Source organism: Lissotriton vulgaris, unplaced genomic scaffold, assembly GCF_964263255.1.
Source record: "Lissotriton vulgaris unplaced genomic scaffold, aLisVul1.2 SCAFFOLD_440, whole genome shotgun sequence".
Lineage (NCBI taxonomy): Eukaryota > Metazoa > Chordata > Amphibia > Caudata > Salamandridae > Lissotriton > Lissotriton vulgaris.
This window is the reverse complement of record NW_028245134.1, coordinates 1,034,317-1,055,170: the sequence shown is the minus strand read 5'-3', so window position 1 is coordinate 1,055,170 and position 20,854 is coordinate 1,034,317. Positions and strand designations below refer to the sequence as shown.

Sequence of the window (20,854 nt, the reverse complement as noted above, 5' to 3'; positions counted from 1 at the left end):
TCCAAACTAGGATGACCAGCATATTGAAAGATTTCGAAGGATTTGGGGAAATGATTGATAGTGAACCACAAATTGAGATCATGCGCATAATTATAAACTCTGACTTGCCTCGTCTTTAGAGAGTGCACCAAAGGAAAATGTATAAATTAAAAGGATGGGGTGACAGGGAAGGTCCCTGAGAAAGTTTTTGGGCTTATTCTTGGAGGCCAGAAATTTGGTGGAGAAAAAGGCGGTCTTAGCCTGCCTGATTAGTTTTTTATAATCTTTTAGGTGTGATGAACAAAGTTTCTGCTGTTCAGCACAACAAAGGGTGTTCTTTCTATTTCTAACCTTCAGAGAACTATTTGGAACCATCATGACTTCAAGCTTGTTTTGATTTCCAAAGAGGAGCATGTGCATTCCTGGCTGATGTAAGCCAGTTAGAGATATTTTCTGCATGACTATAAATACTTTCATGAGGAGAGAGGGGAGCGTGGTAGGCAGTCGCTCCCCACGCTCCCTGGCCTTTGGGTATCGTAGCGCTGTACTGCTCTGTCTGCTGTTTGTGCATTGCACGCATTGACTGGAAGTCATCTGTGCCTCTTTCGCTTCGCAGCGCTCCACTGCTCTGTTTACTGTTTGTGCATTAATCAAAGTCATCTGTGCCTCTTTGCATCGCAGCGCTCCACTGCTCTGTGTACTCTTTGTGCATTGCTCGCATTGTCTCGCATATCATTTGTGCCTCCTCAGTATCGTTGCGATATATTGGTCGCATTGCCTGATAAATATACATTGCACCGGACGGTGGCCCCAATCTCGTCCTGTTTTCGCTTTCGTATTTGCAGCCATTTTGTTGTTGTGCCTTGTAGCCCGTCCCTCCACCCCGCTCCCGCCTCCCAGCTGCTCCTCCCTCGCTCCGCCACCCTCCACTATCCACATATGACAGACGCATTTGCGCGCAGCGTTCATGCGCAGCGGGAAGCGCCCCATGCGTGCCGAAGGTGCGCCAAAGGTAAGCCCGCCCAGCGCCATACCCCCTGGCCCGTGCAAAATCCACTCCACTCGTATAACGTACAACGCCGCTACCCTCTCCGCACTCAACCCTGGCCGACTCCCAAACTGCTACCAAGCCGCCCCAGGACACACCCATGGATCCTTCACCTGCCACTCATGCAAGTTCTACTGCATCAGGACCCACACCAAATCTACATACTCCAAACAGAGCTCCGACACTAACCACCTGAAGTGCATCCTACTCAACACCCGCTCGGTCCACAGACACGCCATTGAACTTTGGAACCTACTCGACACCACATCACTGTACGTCGCCATCCTCACAGAAACTTGGATGAACACCTCATCAACGCCCAACATCGCCATAGCCATCCCGGACGGCTACAAAATCATCCGAAAGGACCGCATCAAGCGAACAGGAGGAGGAATCGCCATTGTCCACAAGAACACCATCCACATCACAACAGCTCCGATGACAACCTCACAACCGCCGAACACCTTCACTTCCAGATCCACACCGACCCTAAGACCACACTCAGAGGCACCCTCATCTATAGACCACCCGGCCCGAACACAATTCAGCGAAGACATCACTGACTTCATCAGCCCTCACGCCCTCCCTTCTGAGGACTACATGCTACAGGGAGACCTCAACTTCCACCTGGAAAAGAACAGCGACAGCAACACCACCACCCTCTTGGACAACCTCGCCAATCTCGGACTCAAACAACTTGTTGACACCCCCACCCACTATGCCGGGCACTCGCTCGACCCAATCTTCACCTCCAGCAAGCACATCTCCTTTAATCACACCACAGCTCTCCATTGGACGGACCACAGCTGCATTCACTTCAACTTCAAAAAGACTACAACCCATAACCACCCACAACCAATTCCACGGAGAAACTGGAACAAAATTACCTCCGACCAGCTCTTCACATCACTTCACCAAAACCCTCCTACAAAATCATCGGACCCAAACCAAGCAGCCACCAACCTCACACAATAGATCACCCACAGCGCTGACGAATTAGCACCCTTGAAAAACCATCAAATCAAGAAAGGCACCAAGAAAGCCCCCTGGTTTAATGATGACCTTAAGATATCCAAGAAGATCTGCCTCACCCTCGAGAAAGCATGGCGAAAAAACCCAACCTCTGACAACCTGGCCACCTTCAAGAACGCCACTCGCAAACACCAACAACTGATCCGATCCACCAAGAAATCATCATTCAAGGATCGACTCGACAACAACGCCCACAATAGCAAAGAACTATTCAACATCGTCAAAGAGTTTACCAACCCCACCGCCGGCACCAACGACATCACTCCCTCTCAAGACCTCTGCGACTCTCTAGCATCGTTTTTCCTCAACAAAATTGCTGACATACATAACAGCTTTGGAGACCAGTCCACCCCACCCACCTCCGAAGTTGAACCCCCCCCAACAACCTTTGCGCCTGGAACCCAATCACCACCGAAGACACCATCCGCCTGATGAACACCATTCACTCAGGATCACCAACCGACCCATGTCCCCACCACATCTTCAACAAAGCAGACTCCATTATCGCACCCCATCTCCGAGACATCATCAACTGCTCCCTCAACTCCGCTACCTTCCCGGATAGCTGGAAACATGCCGAACTCAGCGCCCTCTTGAAGAAACCTACAGCAGACCCCACTGAACTTAAGAACTACCGCCCCATTTCGCTCCTCCCATTCCATGCCAAAGTCATTGAGAAAGCCGTCAACAGTCAACTAGCCGCCTTCCTCGAATCCAACAAATCCCTCGACCCTTCACAGTCCGGCTTCCGAGCCAAACACAGCACCGAGACCGCCCTCATCGCAGCAACAGACGACATTCGATCCCTACTGGACAACGGAGAAACAGCTGCCCTCATCCTACTTGACCTCTCCGCAGCCTTCGACACAGTCTGCCATACCACCCTTATACAACGCCTCAGCAACGTCGGAATACAAGGAAAAGCATTGGACTGGATAATCTCGTTCCTCGCCGGCAGAACCCAGAGAGTCCGACTCCCCCCTTTCAGATCAGAGACCACAGAAGTCATCTGCGGGGTACCCCAAGGATCTTCACTCAGCCCCACCCTCTTCAACGTATACATGAGTCCCCTCGCATCCATTACGCGCCAACACAACCTCAACATTATCTCCTACGCAGACGACACCCAATTGATCCTCTCCCTCACCAAAGACCCAAACACCGCCAAAACAAACCTACACGAAGGGATGAAAGAAGTAGCCGAGTGGATGAAGATCAGCCGTCTAAAATTGAACTCGGACAAAACGGAAGTCCTCATCTTAGGATCATCCCCCTCCGCCTGGGACGACTCATGGTGGCCACCGGCCCTAGGAACCGCACCCATACCAAAGGACCACGCACGTAACCTGGGCTTCATCCTAGACTCCTCCCTCTCGATGACCAGACAAGTCAACGCCCTCTCATCCTCATGCCTCAAATTCCTACGAATGATCAAAAAAATCTTTCGCTGGATCCCCACCGAAACAAGAAAGACAGTCACCCATGCACTGGTCACTAGTCGACTGGATTACGGAAACACCCTCTATGCCGGAACCACAGCCAAACTACAGAAAAAACTCCAACGCATCCAAAACACCTTAGCCAGACTCATCGTTCACATTCCCCGCCAAGCTCACATCTCTGGCCACCTGAAAGACCTCCACTGGCTCCCCGTCAACAAGAGAATAACGCCTTCTCACCCACGCACACAAAGCCCTCTACGACCTAGGACCCGAATACCTCAACACGCGCCTGTCCTTTTACACCCCCACCCGCAAACTTCGATCATCCTATCAAGCCCTCGCCGCAATCCCACGCATCCAAAGATCCACCATGGGGGGAAAATCCTTCTCCTACTTAGCGGCCAAGACCTGGAATTCTCTCCCCACCCACGTCCGCCTTACACAGAACCACCTCTCCTTCAGAAAACAACTAAAAACATGGAAAGCTCCCCCCTCCCTCAAGCGCCTTGAGACCCTCTGGGTGAGTAGTGCGCTATACAAATTTAAATTTGACTTGACTTGACCATATGCAAGGAGAGACTGTAATATGCACTGCTGATAGATCCATTGACTAAACCTGGTCTAACGTATGGCCTTTCACATGTGTAGGTAAAAATAAGTGTTGTTCAAGATTTAAATTACTTAGCAGATCAGTCAGGTCTTCTCTGACCTGCATGGCTGCTTTATTTACTTTAAAGAACTGTGTCTGAGTAACATCAGGACATATGTATAGAAACCGCACACACATAATACAATCACACTGCGACTGCAGGATATACATCATAATGCAACATCATTTCATACAAATGCACTCTCTGAGGAGACTTTCTTGGTCCTGGGTGTAGGAAGGTAGATACCTGACTATGGTTACCCCCGACTTTTTGCCTGGTGTTTTGCTGGTTTTCCGACTTAGTTGACCTGGGGCCCTGCCAATCAGGACCCCAGGCCCACTGCTCTCTCTCTAAAATTGATGTGTGTACCTTAGGTGCATTATCCCATTGGAACTGGGCCACCCTGTCAGACCCTGTAACTCAGGGCATCGGTGAACCCAGGGCCTACCAGGGGCTGAAGCATGTATTATGCCACCCCTGGCTGGCCACCTAAATCTGACACAACTGGCTGCACGACAGCTGGGGCAACGTGGCGTACTCGCCCGTTGCTGTAGGTATAGTATCCCTATATCTAAACTCAAAATGGACACATAAGTTCCTATCAGTCACTCCTATGGCAGGCCTTAACAATCCTGAAGGCAGAGTGCGTGGAATCGTGTGAATTGGGCTCTGGCACGAGCCGAGCCCGGTTGCAGCTTGCGGAACCAAGACCCAATGGCTGTTCCATGATAACGCGTATCATCGGTAACTTCGGTATAGCGTTATCAAGACATGTCGAGTAAGGTGTCATACGAATCGGGATGCTGCCCCCTCACCAATTCTGGCGACGAGGTTAGCATTCCACCCTTCTAGAGGGACACGACATGTACGTAACTGCGAACCCCGGTTAAAGTTAACTGAAGCCTCAGCTCCACAAAATGGATGCTGCCACCACAGACACGAGTCTGACCTCCTGCTGCTGGGAGTCCTTCCAGCGAGGAGAGCTTGGACAAAGGGTTTCCTGTCAGGGGCGGTGTTCGCACCGTCCCAGACAGGGTTTGTGTATTCTGGGTAGGTAGGGCTTTGCAGGAAGGTGACTGCGGAGTGGCACCCCGGTGCTCACTACGCATCTGCCGGTTAGAACCAGTTCCAGGGGCGCGCGGCCCCTGACCTGGGGAAAGTCCGGCAGGGGAGAGGGGTGTAACTACCTCCCTTCCTGGTCCCACCCCTAGGGCAGGACCTAGTCATGTACCCACCCCTTTCTTTAGGATAAAGGCCGGAGCGGGGACCCTTCCAAATTAGATCATCTTTGAATCAAGAATACTTTCTACGAAAGGACTTCGAGGCTCTTCTCAAGGTTTCTCCCTTGTGGCTAAGGAGTAGTCACCCTGCATCAGCGGGCACCATCTAAGAACTCTGCGGTTTGCTGCAAGTCCTTCCTCAGGAATCCGACGACCCAGCTCGACGAGAACCGACTCCCTGGCACCTCTGACCTCTACCCACATCGTCAGCTCAGCTGAGATCTGTGGTAGCGACGAGACCTCGAGGGACCGGCCATCATCAGAACCTGCACGTTTTCTTAACTCAGCACGACCACCGAAGGAATTCTCTGGTGAGTGCTCTGGGGTCCGAGAAGCCCCGACCCTGAGCAGCTCCAGCACCGAAGTGCAGTCTCCCAGCATCTCCACGATCTGCGTGGGGGCCTTCTGCCGCTGCTCAGCACGTTGTCCGATCACTAGCCGCTGGCTTGTGACCCTTTGACGACGAACGACAACCAACGCTGCTGGTCTGGTTGCTCCAGACTAGCCTACTGCTCCTTTTTAGGTCTCGCAGACGTAAAAAGCAGGCGTAAGCCTGCTGTCTGCGAGACATCTTTTGTTGGCGTTTTAGAAGGAATCTGAGACGGAGCTCACGCACGAGCGTCGCCGTCTCAGATTCCTCCGCGAGGGCGCGCACGGCACCACACACACGCATGCGCATACACAGAGACACCCACCACACTCACGCATGCGCACATACACAGCCATACACAGGCACACACTGCATACACACACGCAGACCCACGCGCACACACACAGACACATTCGAACACACACAGACACACGCGCGTACACCCCCCTCCCCTCCCCTCCCACTCACCGGGCTCTTTCGGGCTGGTCGGGCACTCACCGGGCTGTTGCTGGGCATCGGGCTCCTCTCTGCGGCAGTCTCCTCACGGCACCAGGGGACAGGACTTCACTTCCGGGGCTCCCTCCAGCACCTGGGAGCCCTGCAACACTCTGGCTGTTGGCAGCCCCGGGACTCTCCTCAACTCATGGGAGCCCCGGGCTGCGGAGAGGCCATCTTCACTTCTTCCTCGGTGTCGGCGGGCGGGACTTCCTGCCGGATTGCAGGCCCCGCCCCCGTCTCGGCCAAAAGTGCCTGACTTCCGGTTTTCACGGAGCAGGGCTGCGGCGGTGATTTCTTTCGGGGGCAAGAGGGGTAAGCACCCTCGAATTAAAATATAATTATATTTCCTTCTTGTGTCGCTTGGGAGGCCCCGTAGTATTAACACTGGTTATACAGGGATCATGTGTTACACAATGTTTCGGATCCCGCTAGTATCTGATTTTTGCTCGGGTGAGCTTCGATATTGAAAGTCAGGTGGCATGTTTTGGTTTTTCTTAAACGAGGTAACCGACAACACATTTTACCAAGTGAGAATGCCGTTTCTGGTGGCTTTTGGCATTTCAATATTTCGATAACTTCTTAATGGCACATATCTTTACTCAAGTTTACGCAATGCGACTTATTGCTAAAGGTAGCGACAATGACATTGACTCACACTCTTACAATGTGAGCTTTTTGTGACTTCCTCTGTTATATGGTAATCATTTCGTTTTTAAACCGGCTGGGTAGTACTGACACTTTATGTATAGCACGGTTCATTGTACATGGCAATGTTATATGTGGGACCATCTGATGTAAGCCCATTTTTGTATTTACCCTATCTTTTAGGTGGTAGCTCTCATGATGTCCGGAGCCTTATGGCCTAACCAATCTGTTTCTACGTTGCCACATAGAGTTACTCTGCTTCCTCTTCTGCTTTCACCACTGTGCCTCTCTCTTCTGGTGTTGTGCCTCTCTTCTGCCGCTGTGCCTCTCTCTTCTGTTGCTGTACCTCTCTTCTGCTGCTGTGCCTCTCTCTTCTGCTGCTGTACCTCTCTCTTCTGCTGCTGTACCTCTCTCTTCTGCTGCTGTGCCTCTCTCTTCTTTTTCTGCTGTGCCTCTCTCTTCTGCTGCTGCTGTGCCTCTCTCTTCTGCTGCTGCTGTGCCTCTCTCTTCTTCTGCTGCTGTACCTCTCTCTTCTGCTGCTGCTGTGCCTCTCTCTTCTGCTGCTGTACCTCTCTCTTCTGCTGCTGTACCTCTCTCTTCTGCTGCTGTACCTCTCTCTTCTGCTGCTGTGCCTCTCTCTTCTGCCGCTGTGCCACCCTCTTCTGCCGCTGTGCCACCCTCTTCAGCCGCTGTGCCACCCTCTTCAGCCGCAGTGCCACCCTCTTCTGCTGCTGTGCCACCCTCCTCTGCTGCTGTGCCACCCTCTTCTGCTGCTGTGCCACCCTCTTCTGCTGCTGTGACACGTAAATACAACACATATTACATTACAAATGCTATAGGTGTCACATTTGCGAAAGTTAAAAATATTAGCATTGTAAATGACGAAGCTATTAATTTTGCTATTTTCAAAACCAACACATAAATAAAAAAATTGTCATTTACAATACCAATAGCTCAAACTTTCCTAATGCGAGACCTATTGCATTGCAAATGCTTGTTATGAGAGGAGCACCGCGGACCCTCCTGGTCCACTCAAGACGCCATTTTAGGCCCACCACGTGGCCCTGAAATCTGCCAAGGCTTGTTGCCCCAATCCTGGGCCCAGCGACGCCGACAGCATCAATCTTCGTGGGACAGCTCGCACCTCCATCCTGGTCGCCGACAACGCTTCCTGGTCCGTGAGACTGCAGAGCCTAGCGTCGCCCACTCACCTAGTCGAGGTGACGGCCATCCGGTGCCTTCCTGGTACCCTATGACTACTGGCTAGTAGTACGAACTTGGTCCCGTCTGCTTTCAGGTATCATCGATCTCTGATCCAGGCTTGGATCTCTACGAACTATTCATCACTGGTCGCCGGCCAGCAACTCCTTTTCTTCCGGCTCCTGGCTCATCAGCGAAGACCCCCGACGCCTGTAAGACTTGTGCAGCCGCAGCCCTTGTGGCTAGGTAACTCCGACACTACGGTGTCTGCATAGCCTCCTTACTTAAGGGTCCTGAGTCCCTCGCTTCCGACTTGCCTTATCGGGTCCGCCCGAGACCACTAGAACTTTCCGTGCCCTCGGGCACTTGTTTTAACTGTGCACTTGAAGTATTTTCTTAAGAGTTTTGTTCTGTGCTTAGTACCCTGTCCTCATAAAGAGTCCAGGGCTGTTGTGATTCTAATAAATACACTGTTTATTTTCATAACACTTGTGTGGTGTCCTTTCACTTGGGGTTCAAGGGGTATGTGATGGTATAACAGCTGGCTTAACACACCCTCTAGAGTTTAGCCCGAAGACTGCTCGTATCCACGCTACTAGGATAGCTGGTCTAAGGTTGACTTACAACCAATCACCATAAGGGTCGTTTGGACCGATGCATAGTGGTGGCTAGAATAGCGAACGCTGCATATCGGGCCAACTTCTCACATTGGTGAGCAGCGGTTGGGATTTGAGCTTGCTGTTGTGTTACCACGCGTATCCTAAGAACATCTTGTGAAAGATTGCATAAGTACTCCAGGTTCATATAACTTAGCTTAGAATACTCTGAGTTCTACTGAACCAGCTGTTGTAGCTCCTCAAGGCTTAGCACACCTTGGCTACAACTCTTAGCAAGGGATCAGTAGGTAAACCCATAGTGTAGGTAGGTGCATCACTTACACCACACTAGAAGCAGCATGTCAGACAAAGGAGGAAACTCTGAGTCTCCCCTTGTGTCAGTCGACCTTCCACAGGTCACCTCCAGATATGCTGCACTTAGCTTCCACGAGATGCGACAGATCTGTACATCGCGTAAGCTAAAACAGGGTGCAAACCCTACCATTCCATTTCTGATTGGTCTCTTGGAGACTTATGATGCCAGGAGGGCGGGTAACACCGACCCTTCTCATCCAGAAGTGGATATGCCCCCCCTCGAGGGAACCCGAGGTGAGCCTGACCTTATCCATCTCTCCGCAGGGGGCGAAGAGGAGGACGAGGAACCAGAGACATCTGGAGACGAGGCAGACAAAGGTCCAGTCATAGTTAGTCAGCTAACTCAGGACAACTTAAGCCGGCACGAGATTGGTACTAGGAGACCCCTGGGGCCTCTCTCGGGCCAGCTTAACATTGGGAACGGACGAGTTAGGTCTCTGTCGAGAGGCTCTAACAGATCCGTTCGAACCAATAGCTCTCGAGGCTCTGCTCGGAGAGGGATGACATCCCCTCAGAGAAGAGTGTACGAAGCGAAGGAGCGGGAAGTCAATCTGCGGATCGAAAGGGAAGAACTTGCCCTAGCCAAAGAAAGACTCGCCTTTGCTAGAGAGCAAGAATTGAGTGAGACCATTCCCACTGGTGGCAGCATTCCCCCACGGGAACCCAGGAGTTTAGACACTAAGCACCTGAATAAGATAGTGCCCCCCTTTAAGCAAGGGGACGACATCCACAAATGGATTACTGCTTTGGAGCGGGCCTGCACTGTACAGTGCGTCCCCCAGAGTCAGTGGGCAGCTATCTTGTGGCTCTCCTTTGAAGGTAAAGGTAGAGATAAGCTCCTCACTACTAGAGTTGAGGATGCTAACAATTACCAGGTCCTGAAGAACGCACTGATTGATGGGTTCGGCTTAACCACTGAGCAGTACAGGTTGCTGTTCAGGGATACCCAGAAAACTCAGTCTCAGGACTGGTCTGACTTTGTCGATTGTGCCACTAAGGCTTTTGAAGGCTGGCTACTGGGAAGTAAGGATACTGATTTTAAAGGATTGTACAATCTAATTATCAGAGAGCAAATCTTAAGTAATTGTCAGAACCAGTTATTACACCAGCACCTGGTAGACTCTGATCTGACCTCTCCACAGGAATTGGGTAAGAGGGCGGACAAATGGGTCAGAACCAGGGTAGTCAGGCCTAGCCTGGCAGAACCCCTGATGACAGTGGAACCTTCCCAGGTGGGACCCAGTCTGGAGCAGGTAACCTGCCCCTCTCTACCCTGCCTCAGTCAGCCCAGGGCTGTAGAGGTCAGGAGGCCAGTGGTGGACCCCAAAGGGCCCCCTGTCCAAAAGAATTTCCCAATCAGCAGATTAGGATCACTGAAGCTAGTAGTCCTAGCCAAGTGAAAATAAAACACACTCCTGAGGGATCCCCCTTAAATTTAGTTAGGGAACTCCCACAGCTGGACACTGTTGGGCACAGCCAAACCTGGGGCCTAAAAACCCCAAACCTGACCTGTCCCTCCAGTAAGCCAAACAGAGGGACTCAGCCTCCAGCTTTAGGTAGCCAGAGGTTGACCCTGAGAGCTCATAGCAACTCAGTACTGGAAAGAAAGGCACACACGGTGGATAGTGATTGGAGGAAGTTGAGCCCAACAGTAGTGGAATCTCACTTCAGTACTAAACTCAAAATGGACACCCGAATTCCTATCAGTCACTCCTATGGCAGGCCTTAACAATCCTGAAGGCAGAGTGCGTGGAATCGTGTGAATTGGGCTCTGGCACGAGCCGAGCCCGGTTGCAGCTTGCGGAACCAAGACCCAATGGCTGTTCCATGATAACGCGTATCATCGGTAACTTCGGTATAGCGTTATCAAGACATGTCGAGTAAGGTGTCATACGAATCGGGATGCTGCCCCCTCACCAATTCTGGCGACGAGGTTAGCATTCCACCCTTCTAGAGGGACACGACATGTACGTAACTGCGAACCCCGGTTAAAGTTAACTGAAGCCTCAGCTCCACAAAATGGATGCTGCCACCACAGACACGAGTCTGACCTCCTGCTGCTGGGAATCCTTCCAGCGAGGAGAGCTTGGACAAAGGGTTTCCTGTCAGGGGCGGTGTTCGCACCGTCCAAGACAGGGTTTGTGTATTCTGGGTAGGTAGGGCTTTGCAGGAAGGTGACTGCGGAGTGGCACCCCGGTGCTCACTACGCATCTGCCGGTTAGAACCAGTTCCAGGGGCGCGCGGCCCCTGACCTGGGGAAAGTCCGGCAGGGGAGAGGGGTGTAACTACCTCCCTTCCTGGTCCCACCCCTAGGGCAGGACCTAGTCATGTACCCACCCCTTTCTTTAGGATAAAGGCCGGAGCGGGGACTCTTCCAAATTAGATCATCTTTGAATCAAGAATACTTTCTACGAAAGGACTTCGAGACTCTTCTCAAGATTTCTCCCTTGTGGCTAAGGAGTAGTCACCCTGCATCAGCGGGCACCATCTAAGAACTCTGCGGTTTGCTGCAAGTCCTTCCTCAGGAATCCGACGACCCAGCTCGACGAGAACCGACTCCCTGGCACCTCTGACCTCTACCCACATCGTCAGCTCAGCTGAGATCTGTGGGAGCGACAAGACCTCGAGGGACCGGCCATCATCAGAACCTGCACGTTTTCTTAACTCAGCACGACCACCGAAGGAATTCTCTGGTGAGTGCTCTGGGGTCCGAGAAGCCCCGACCCTGAGCAGCTCCAGAACCGAAGTGCAGTCTCCCAGCATCTCCACGATCTGCGTGGGGGCCTTCTGCCGCTGCTCAGCACGTTGTCCGATCACTAGCCGCTGGCTTGTGACCCTTTGACAACGAACGACAACCAACGCTGCTGGTCTGGTTGCTCCAGACTAGCCTACTGCTCCTTTTTACGAGAGGAGCACCGCGGACCCTCCTGGTCCACTCAAGACGCCATTTTAGGCCCACCACGTGGCCCTGAAATCTGCCAAGGCTTGTTGCCCCAATCCTGGGCCCAGCGACGCCGACAGCATCAATCTTCATGGGACAGCTCGCACCTCCATCCTGACAACGCTTCCTGGTCCGTGAGACTGCAGAGCCTAGCGTCGCCCACTCACCTAGTCGAGGTGACGGCCATCCGGTGCCTTCCTGGTACCCTCTGACTACTGGCTAGTAGTACGAACTTGGTCCCCTCTGCTTTCAGGTATCATCGATCTCTGATCCAGGCTTGGATCTCTACGAACTATTCATCACTGGTAGCCGGCCAGCAACTCCTTTTCTTCCGGCTCCTGGCTCGTCAGCGAAGACCCCCGACGCCTGTAAGACTTGTGCAGCCGCAGCCCTTGTGGCTAGGTAACTCCGACACTACGGTGTCTGCATAGCCTCCTTACTTAAGGGTCTAGAGTCCCTCGCTTCCGACTTGCCTTATCGGGTCCGCCCAAGACCACTAGAACTTTCCGTGCCCTCGGGCACTTGTTTTAACTGTGCACTTGAAGTATTTTCTTAAGAGTTTTGTTCTGTGCTTAGTACCCTGTCCTCATAAAGAGTCCAGGGCTGTTGTGATTCTAATAAATACACTGTTTATTTTCATAACACTTGTGTGGTGTCCTTTCACTTGGGGTTCAAGGGGTATGTGATGGTATAACAGCTGGCTTAACACGCCCTCTAGAGTTTAGCCCGAAGACTGCTCGTATCCACGCTACTAGGATAGCTGGTCTAAGGTTGACTTACAACCAATCACCATAAGGGTCGTTTGGACCGATGCATAGTGGTCGCTAGAATAGCGAACATTATATATCGGGCCAACTTCTCACACTGGGAACCTGCATGAGTCCAGCGGTTGAGGATCTTAGGGATCTGGCAGGTTTGTAAGGACAGAAGGAGTCTTTCAAATATGCTGGACCTTGCCCATGAATTGCTTTATAGGCAATACAGACAAATGGAACATCCAAATACTTACAAATGGAACCTTATGAAGGTGACCTTCCAGAGTAGGAAATACTGCCCAGTTCAGTGGAAGCTAAGCAATGGTGCTGTGGGCCAGGTGGAAGGAAGGCTGGTGTGCCCCCTGACATCTGATTGTGTATTAGGGTTCACTGTGCCGCTGAGACTCTTAAGTTGCTATACCACTGCACCTGCTGTACTATTGATAGCTGCCTGAAGGGGGTGGTAGTGCCCCTCCCCGACAACACTAGCTACTGTGAAACTAAATGCACCTCTATTACAATTAAAAGTGCAAAGTAATTACCAAAAAAGGTTTTACAACCCAGTGAGAGACAGAGAGAAGTCAGAGAAAGAGAGCACAATGTCGAGGGGAAGTTAGCAAAAGCACAGCAAAGGATATGCAGCTAGAAACCACAGGGAGGCAGGAGCACAGAAGAGGTAGGTAGAGAGAGTAAAACAGAGAGGACTGTGAGAGGACAGGAGAGGTCAGAGAAAGAGCACATCAGATGGGGGAGCACAGAGAACATGGGGCAGAAACAGAAGGAGGCAGGAAGCATAAAGAGGGCAGAGCGCTCATCAGAAGTGGTATACTGGCATGGGTGATAATTAAATAGCTATTGGAGAAAGAGATGTTATGTTATGTTACTGGATTTTATAGAGCACTCGGCCACCGGGGAAGTTTCTTGGTGATATGCAACAGAAGACAGCACGCAACATTACAAAGGTTTAATCACAGGCTTGTCTGAAGAGCCAAGTCTTCAGAAGCTTCCGAAATCTCATGCCATTAGAAGTGAATTTAATCTCTGGGGAAAGAAAATTTCAAATATGAGGGGCAAGAACAGAAAACCTACAGCCCACTAGTCTCTTCTTTTTGAATGGGGAGATTGTAAGGAGATTCAAGAGAGTGGACGTTAGATTGTGATTGGGGCCATATTTTTTAATTTGAGAAGATAACAAAGCAGGGTATTTGCCATAAAGGGATTTGAAGATAATACAGCCTGTCTTGAACATGGCTCGTTGTTCAACTGGTAACCAATGGAACTTTCTCAACAGAGGAGTGATGTGACAACATCTAGGCTGTTGAAAAATAAGCCTAGCTGCCTGATTTTGGACCAGCTAAAGTCTACAATTGAGGCCTTTAGGGAGGTCAAGATAAAGAGAGTTGTCATAGTTCAACCTGGAGATGACCAATGCCAAAATGACCTAGACCAAGGCATTAAATGTAAGAATCTGCCAATTTTCTTATTTTTGTGTGGCTGTACAAAACAGGAGGACATGACCGCTCCCAGTTTGGGTTTCATAGAGAGGTTCCCATCAGTCAGGACTCCAAGACTCTTAACAGAGTTCTTGGGCTTGGGGGGAGTGCTCGTCGTAGGGGTCCAGAAAGAGGGATTCCACAGGTCCAACTTATTGTAGGTGATGACGATCTGTCTTAACAGAATTGAGTTTAGGTTGGCTGCTAGTCCTCCAAACTAGGATGAGCAGCATATTGAAAGATTTCGAAGGATTTGAGGAAATGATTGATAGTGAACCACAAATTGAGATCATGCGCATAATTATAAACTCTGACTTGCCTCGTCTTTAGAGAGTGCACCAAAGGAAAATGTATAAATTAAAAGGATGGGGAGACAGGGAAGGTCCCTGAGAAAGTTTTTGGGCTTATTCTAGGAGCCCAAAAAAATTTGGAGGAGAAAAAGGCGGTCTTAGCCTGCCTGATTAGTTTTTTATAATCTTTTAGGTGTGATGAACAAAGTTTCTGCTGTTCAGCACAACAAAGGGTGTTCTTTCTATTTCCAACCTTCAGAGAACTATTTGGAAGCATCATGGCTTCAAGCTCGTTTTGATTTCCAAAGAGGAGCATGTACATTCCTGGCTGCTGTCAACCAGTTGGAGATATTTTCTGCATGACTATAAATACTTTCATGAGGAGAGAGGGGAGCGTGGTAGTTAACGATTCCAAGAAGTGGTCCTGGTCAACTTGGGAACAATGTCTGCAGAGAAGTCCAGGACAGGGGAAGATTTTGAAGAAGTAAGACCAGATAGCGATAATTCAATTAAGCGGTGCTCTGACCATATGCAAGGAGAGACTGTAATATGCGCCGCTGATAGATCAATTGACCAAAGCTGGTCTAACGTATGGCCTTTCACATGTGTAGGTAAAAATAAGTGTTGTTCAAGATTTAAATTATTTAGCAGATCAGTCGGGTCTTCTCTGACCTGCATGACTGCTTTATTTACTTTAAAGAACTGTGTCTGAGTAACATCAGGACATATGTATAGAAACCGCACACACATAATACAATCATACTGCGACTGCAGGATATACATCATAATGCAACATCATTTCATACAAATGCACTCTCTGAGGGCTGGACGAAGAATTGAGGATCACTGGGGCTCTTGGGCACTGTTAACCAGGATTTACCCCAGATAACTTATGATACATGCCCCAGAACTCTTGAACTCTGTTACTCAGGATTAACTACCAAGTAACTTATGATATATGCTCCTGGGTCTCTTAAGATTCCTCACCCTGGATATAAGTATAGCTGTAATCCAAGGAGTGTTTAGCATCCTCTCATGAGATTTACCTTTAACTAAATATTATGTGAGCTCCCAACACTCAGAACTCTCTCACCCAGGATTTTCCCCCAAATAGCTACAAATGCATGTTACTCTGGAGCCCCCTCACCCAGGTTGTACACCAAAATAAGTCAAATATATGCTCCCAAGACACTTCAGCCCCCTCAGGATGTACCCCAAAATAATTATAATGTATATTACAAGGACCCTTAAGCACTGTTACTCAGATGAACCCTACAATAATTATAAAACATGGTCCCAGGACACTTGGGCCCCTTACCCTAGATTTACATCCAAATGCTAAAGTGTATGCTCCCGGAACAGTTGAGCTCTGTTATCTTTATTTTCTTGTTTGCTTTTCCCCCCTCCAACCATCCTTGCCTCTTCCACATAAATATGCAGTGCCATGAAGTCATTAGTGAGATGGGTCAAAACTAAGGCTACATGAAATCTAAAGTTTACTCCTCAGATGCAGGATGTTTCCGCTACAAACCAACAATTCAGAAGCACAATGTGACAGAGAGTCGGTCCGTAACCTCGAAGAATTATGAGGGTTTATCTTTCTTTACCACAACAATTCAAGGACTCGTCTCTCGTTACCACAACAAACCAAGTGTAAGTCTCTCTTTACCACTACAAACAAAGGGTTCCTCTCCCTTTACAACTATGAATCAAGGGTATGTTTCTCTTTACCACTACAGACCAAGGGTTCATCTCTCTTTACCACTACAAACAAAGGGTTCCTCTCCCTTTACAACTATGAATCAAGGGTATGTTTCTCTTTACCACTACAGACCAAGGGTTCATCTCTCTTTACCACTACAAACCAAGGGTTCCTCAACTATGAATCAAGGGTATGTTTCTCTTTACCACAAAGAAACCAAGGGTTGGTCTCTCTGTACCACTACAGACCAAGAGTTTGTTTCTGGTGGATCACTCCTTACCACTACAAACCAAGGGTTTGTATTTCTTTACCACTAGAAACCAAGGGTTTGTATTTCTTTACCACTAGAAACCAAGGGTTTATATTTCTTTACCACTACAAACCAAGTGTTTATATTTCTTTACCACTACAAACTAAGGGGTTGTTTCTCTTTCTATCACAAACTAGGGGATTTGACTCTTCTTACTATTACATACCACAGGTTTGTCTTCTTTTACCACTACAAATCAAGGGTTCCTCTCTCTTTACAACTACGAATCAAGGGTTTGTCTCTCTTTACCACAACAAACCAAGGGTTCCTCTCTCTTTACCACTACAAACTAAGGGGTTGTCTCTTTTTTTTTTCAGAACAAAAACGGGGTTGTCTCTTTTTACCACTACAAACTAAGGGGTTGTCTCTCTTTACTTTTGCAAATCAGGGGATTAGACTCTTCTTACTATTACATACAAGAGGTTTGTGTCTCCTTTTACCACTACAAACCAAGGGTTTCTCTCTCTCTTTACAACTACGAATCAAGGGTTTGTCTCTCTTTACCACAACAAACCAAGGGGTTGTCTCTCTTTACCACTACAAACCAAGGGGTTGTCTCTCTTTACCACTACAAACTAAGGGGTTGTCTCTCTTTACTTTCACAAATCAGGGGATTAGACTCTTCTTACTATTACATACCAGAGGTTTGTGTCTCCTTTTACCACTACACACCAAGGGTTTCTCTCGCTTTACAACTACGAATCAAGGGGTTGTCTCTCTTTACACACAACAAACCAAGGGTTTGTCTCTCTTTACCACAACAAACCAAGGGTTTGTCTCTCTTTACTTTCACAAACCAGAGGCTTCTTCTCTCACTACAATTACATACAACAAGTTTGTCTCTTATTACCCCTAGAATCCAAGGGTTCGTCTCTCTTAGCACTACAAACCAGGGGATTTGTCTCTTCTTACTTTTAAATACCATGGGTTTGTCTCTTTTTATCACGACAAACCAAGGTTTTGTCTCACTTTGCCACTATAAACCAAGCGTTTATGTCTCTGTGTTCACTACTAACTAAGGATCCACTACAAACCAGGGGATTTGTCTCTCCTTACTATTACGTACTATGGGGCTGTCTCTGTTTACCACTATAAACTAAGGCTCTGTTTCTCTTTACCACTTCAAACAAAGTTTGTTTCTGGTTCATCGCTCTTCAGCACGACAAACCAAGGGTTCCTCTCTTTTTACAACTATGAACCAAGGGTTTGTTTCTCTTTACCACCACAAACCAGGGTATTAATCTCTCCTTAATACGTACCATGGGCTTGTCTCTGTTTACCACTATAAACTAAGGGTCCGTTTCTCTTTAACACTTCAAACCAAGTGTATGTCTCTCTTTACCACTACAAATGAAGGGTTTACCTCTCTTTACCATTACACATTAAGGGTTTCTCACTGTTTACCACTACAGACCAAGGGTTTCTCTCTGTTTACCACTACAGACCAAGGGTTTCTCTCTCTTTACCACTACAGACCAAGGGTTCCTCTCTTTACAACTATGAAGCAAGGGGTTGTCTTTCTTCATCACTACAAACCAAGGGTCCGTCTCTCTTTACCATTTCAAACCAAGGGTACGTCTTTCTTTACCATTTCAACCCGTTCTCTCTTTACCACTACAAACCAAGGGTTCCCCTCTCTTTACCACTACAAACCAAGGGTTCCCCTCTCTTTACCACTACAAACCAAGGGTTGCTCTCTCTTTACAACTACAAACCAAAATGTCCTCTCTCGTTATAACTAGAAACCAAGGCTTTGTCTATGGTTCATCTCATTTCCACTACAAACCAAGTGTAAGTCTCTATTTTCCACTACAAACCAAGGGTGCCTCTATCTTTACCACTACAAACCAAGGGTTAATTTCTTTTTACCATTACAAACCAAGAGTTAGTATCTCTTTTCCACTTCAAACCAAGGGTTCATTTCTTTTTACCATTACAAACCAAGAGTTAGTATCTCTTTACCATTTCAAACCAAGGGTTTGTCTCTCTTTACCACTACAAACCTTGATTAAACCTTTCGATGAAATCCAATCCATGTCTGATGAGAACTTTCATTTGAGCGAGACATTCTGCTCTGGCAACACCATGGGGCTGGGATCCAACTTCAAGCGCTGGGGAGAGAAGAAGATTGGACCATCTATAGTACACATTGTGACACCTTCAGAGACATCAGTCAACCCACGTAATGTCTTTTAACAAGTGTGTGCTACTATCTCTTAGAGTGTCGAAGACCCCCACTGCATGTCAACATCTCCTGCATCATCAGGCATCCCTCAGAAAGACAATCACTCATGTATGAAGGAAGTATCACAGTCCTTCAACATACAACCAGTCTGATATATTTCTTACAGCATGTGGGATATCACAAAAAACTATTCTCTTTTACATCAACCCGTATATTACACAACTGTAGTTGAAGCATATCCGCTATGAGATAACCAACCCCTCTTACACCAGCACGTGCCCCGTGTGCAGCCACAGGCCACTTATTTGCATCATTTTATAGCACTTGCATCTCTTTTAGCTCTTACTGTCTGTGGGTGACCACTGATAGACCACCTAGCACTGCTCCCAGGCCCCAGACATGTCAATCCCTGTGCTGTGACTGGTCTACACCACTGGACAACCTTTAAAGCCCAATATAAATGATTCTTTTTGAGTTAACGGCTCTTAGACCATTAGACCTCTCTCTAGTCCCAAATAAGGCATCCTCTGTAAGATGATTGTTCTTACACCATCATACAACTTTCCTGCTTGCCCCAGGTAGTTACTTCTGTGTAAAGATATTGAAACATCTCTCCCTGTCCGGATAACTCGTATTCCCTCAGATATGACTGCCTTAACACTATACCACCCAGCAACAGACACATCATTCTCTATGAGATGACAGCTGCAACAACATCAGGAACACCTTCATGCCCCAAAAGTCATTCTCTCGGAGGTGATATCAGGTACCCCTCATGCTTCAGACAACTCATTCAGTGTGAGGTCACTACTCTTCCTCCATAACTCGAATCTCTGAGAGGTGACCACGCCTACACCATCAAGCACCCTTCTCAATCATGGATAACACATGTTCTCTATGAGGTGACCACTCTTCCATCAGGCACCTCTTCCAGCCGTGGATTACTCAAATCCGCTGCGTTGTGAGAATATATGATGATACATTGCATGCAATTACAACGCTGTTGTTACAACACAAGTGTTGTGACAAAGCATTTCTATTACATCGCAAACTTTTACCACACTTATGCCTTTACCACGCATACCATTATAATGCAAAGGCATGCGTGGAAAAGGCATACACTTGATAAAAGTGCTTAAGGTAAGTATATACATATATACATATATATATATATATATATATATATATATATATATATATATATACATATATATATATATATATATATATATATACACACATACATACACATATATATACATATACATACATACACACATATATATTTTTTACCACATCTTATTTAAATGGATCTACATCGGAGTGTAATTTTAAGAATGTGTTTTCTATGTCTATTGTGCTGTTAACGCCCATTCACTGATTGTGCACAGAATTTAATCACAACCATTGGTTCCCATTCTAATGTGAACAAGGCTCAGTGACGTAGCCGAAACGCGTCATGCTGAAGACAGGGGGTCAATAAACCACCTTGCAATCATTTGAAGCGCTTCAGTGTGGCCTGTACCTGGTTGGAAGTCGGAATCCAGATCCGATAGACAGGAGTTTGGTACATACATACATATATATATATATATGTACATATATATATATTTGTACATATATATATACATATATATATATATATATATATATACATATATATATATATATATATATATATATATATACACACATATATCACTGCTTCAACCTCTGTGTAGTTCCTCGCACACCTTGCAAAATTGCGTCTACGGCCTGCTGCTTGGTGTATGAGGAATGAGGAGACAGCGTGCATGCACACACACATATATATATATATATATATATTTATATATATATATATTTTTTTTTAACCCTTAAAACTCTGAAATTACCTTTACTACCCCAAGACCCATACTCCCTAAAACCCTAAAATTACTCCTAGTACCCCCAGTACCCATACCCCCTAAAATCCTAAAATTAGCCTTTCTACCCCAATACCCAAACCCCCTTAAAATCTAAAATTACACTTTGCACCCCAAAATCCAAAGCCACCCTGAACCCCAAAACCCAAACTCACCCTG

At 47.8% G+C, this 20,854-nt stretch overlaps 1 protein-coding gene across 4 annotated transcripts in view; it reads right to left on the bottom strand.

Annotated features, from left to right (window-relative positions):
- LOC147666515 (N-acyl-aromatic-L-amino acid amidohydrolase (carboxylate-forming)-like) overlaps positions 1 to 20,854 on the bottom strand; it is a 544,437-nt gene that overhangs the window by 67,190 nt on the left and 456,393 nt on the right. For all 4 annotated transcript variants that reach the window (XM_086949028.1, XM_086949027.1, XM_086949026.1 and 1 more), the window contains exon 5: positions 18,610 to 18,717. In XM_086949028.1, the coding sequence (XP_086805154.1) occupies positions 18,610 to 18,717 (108 nt within the window). The remainder of the gene's footprint in view (positions 1 to 18,609; positions 18,718 to 20,854) is intronic.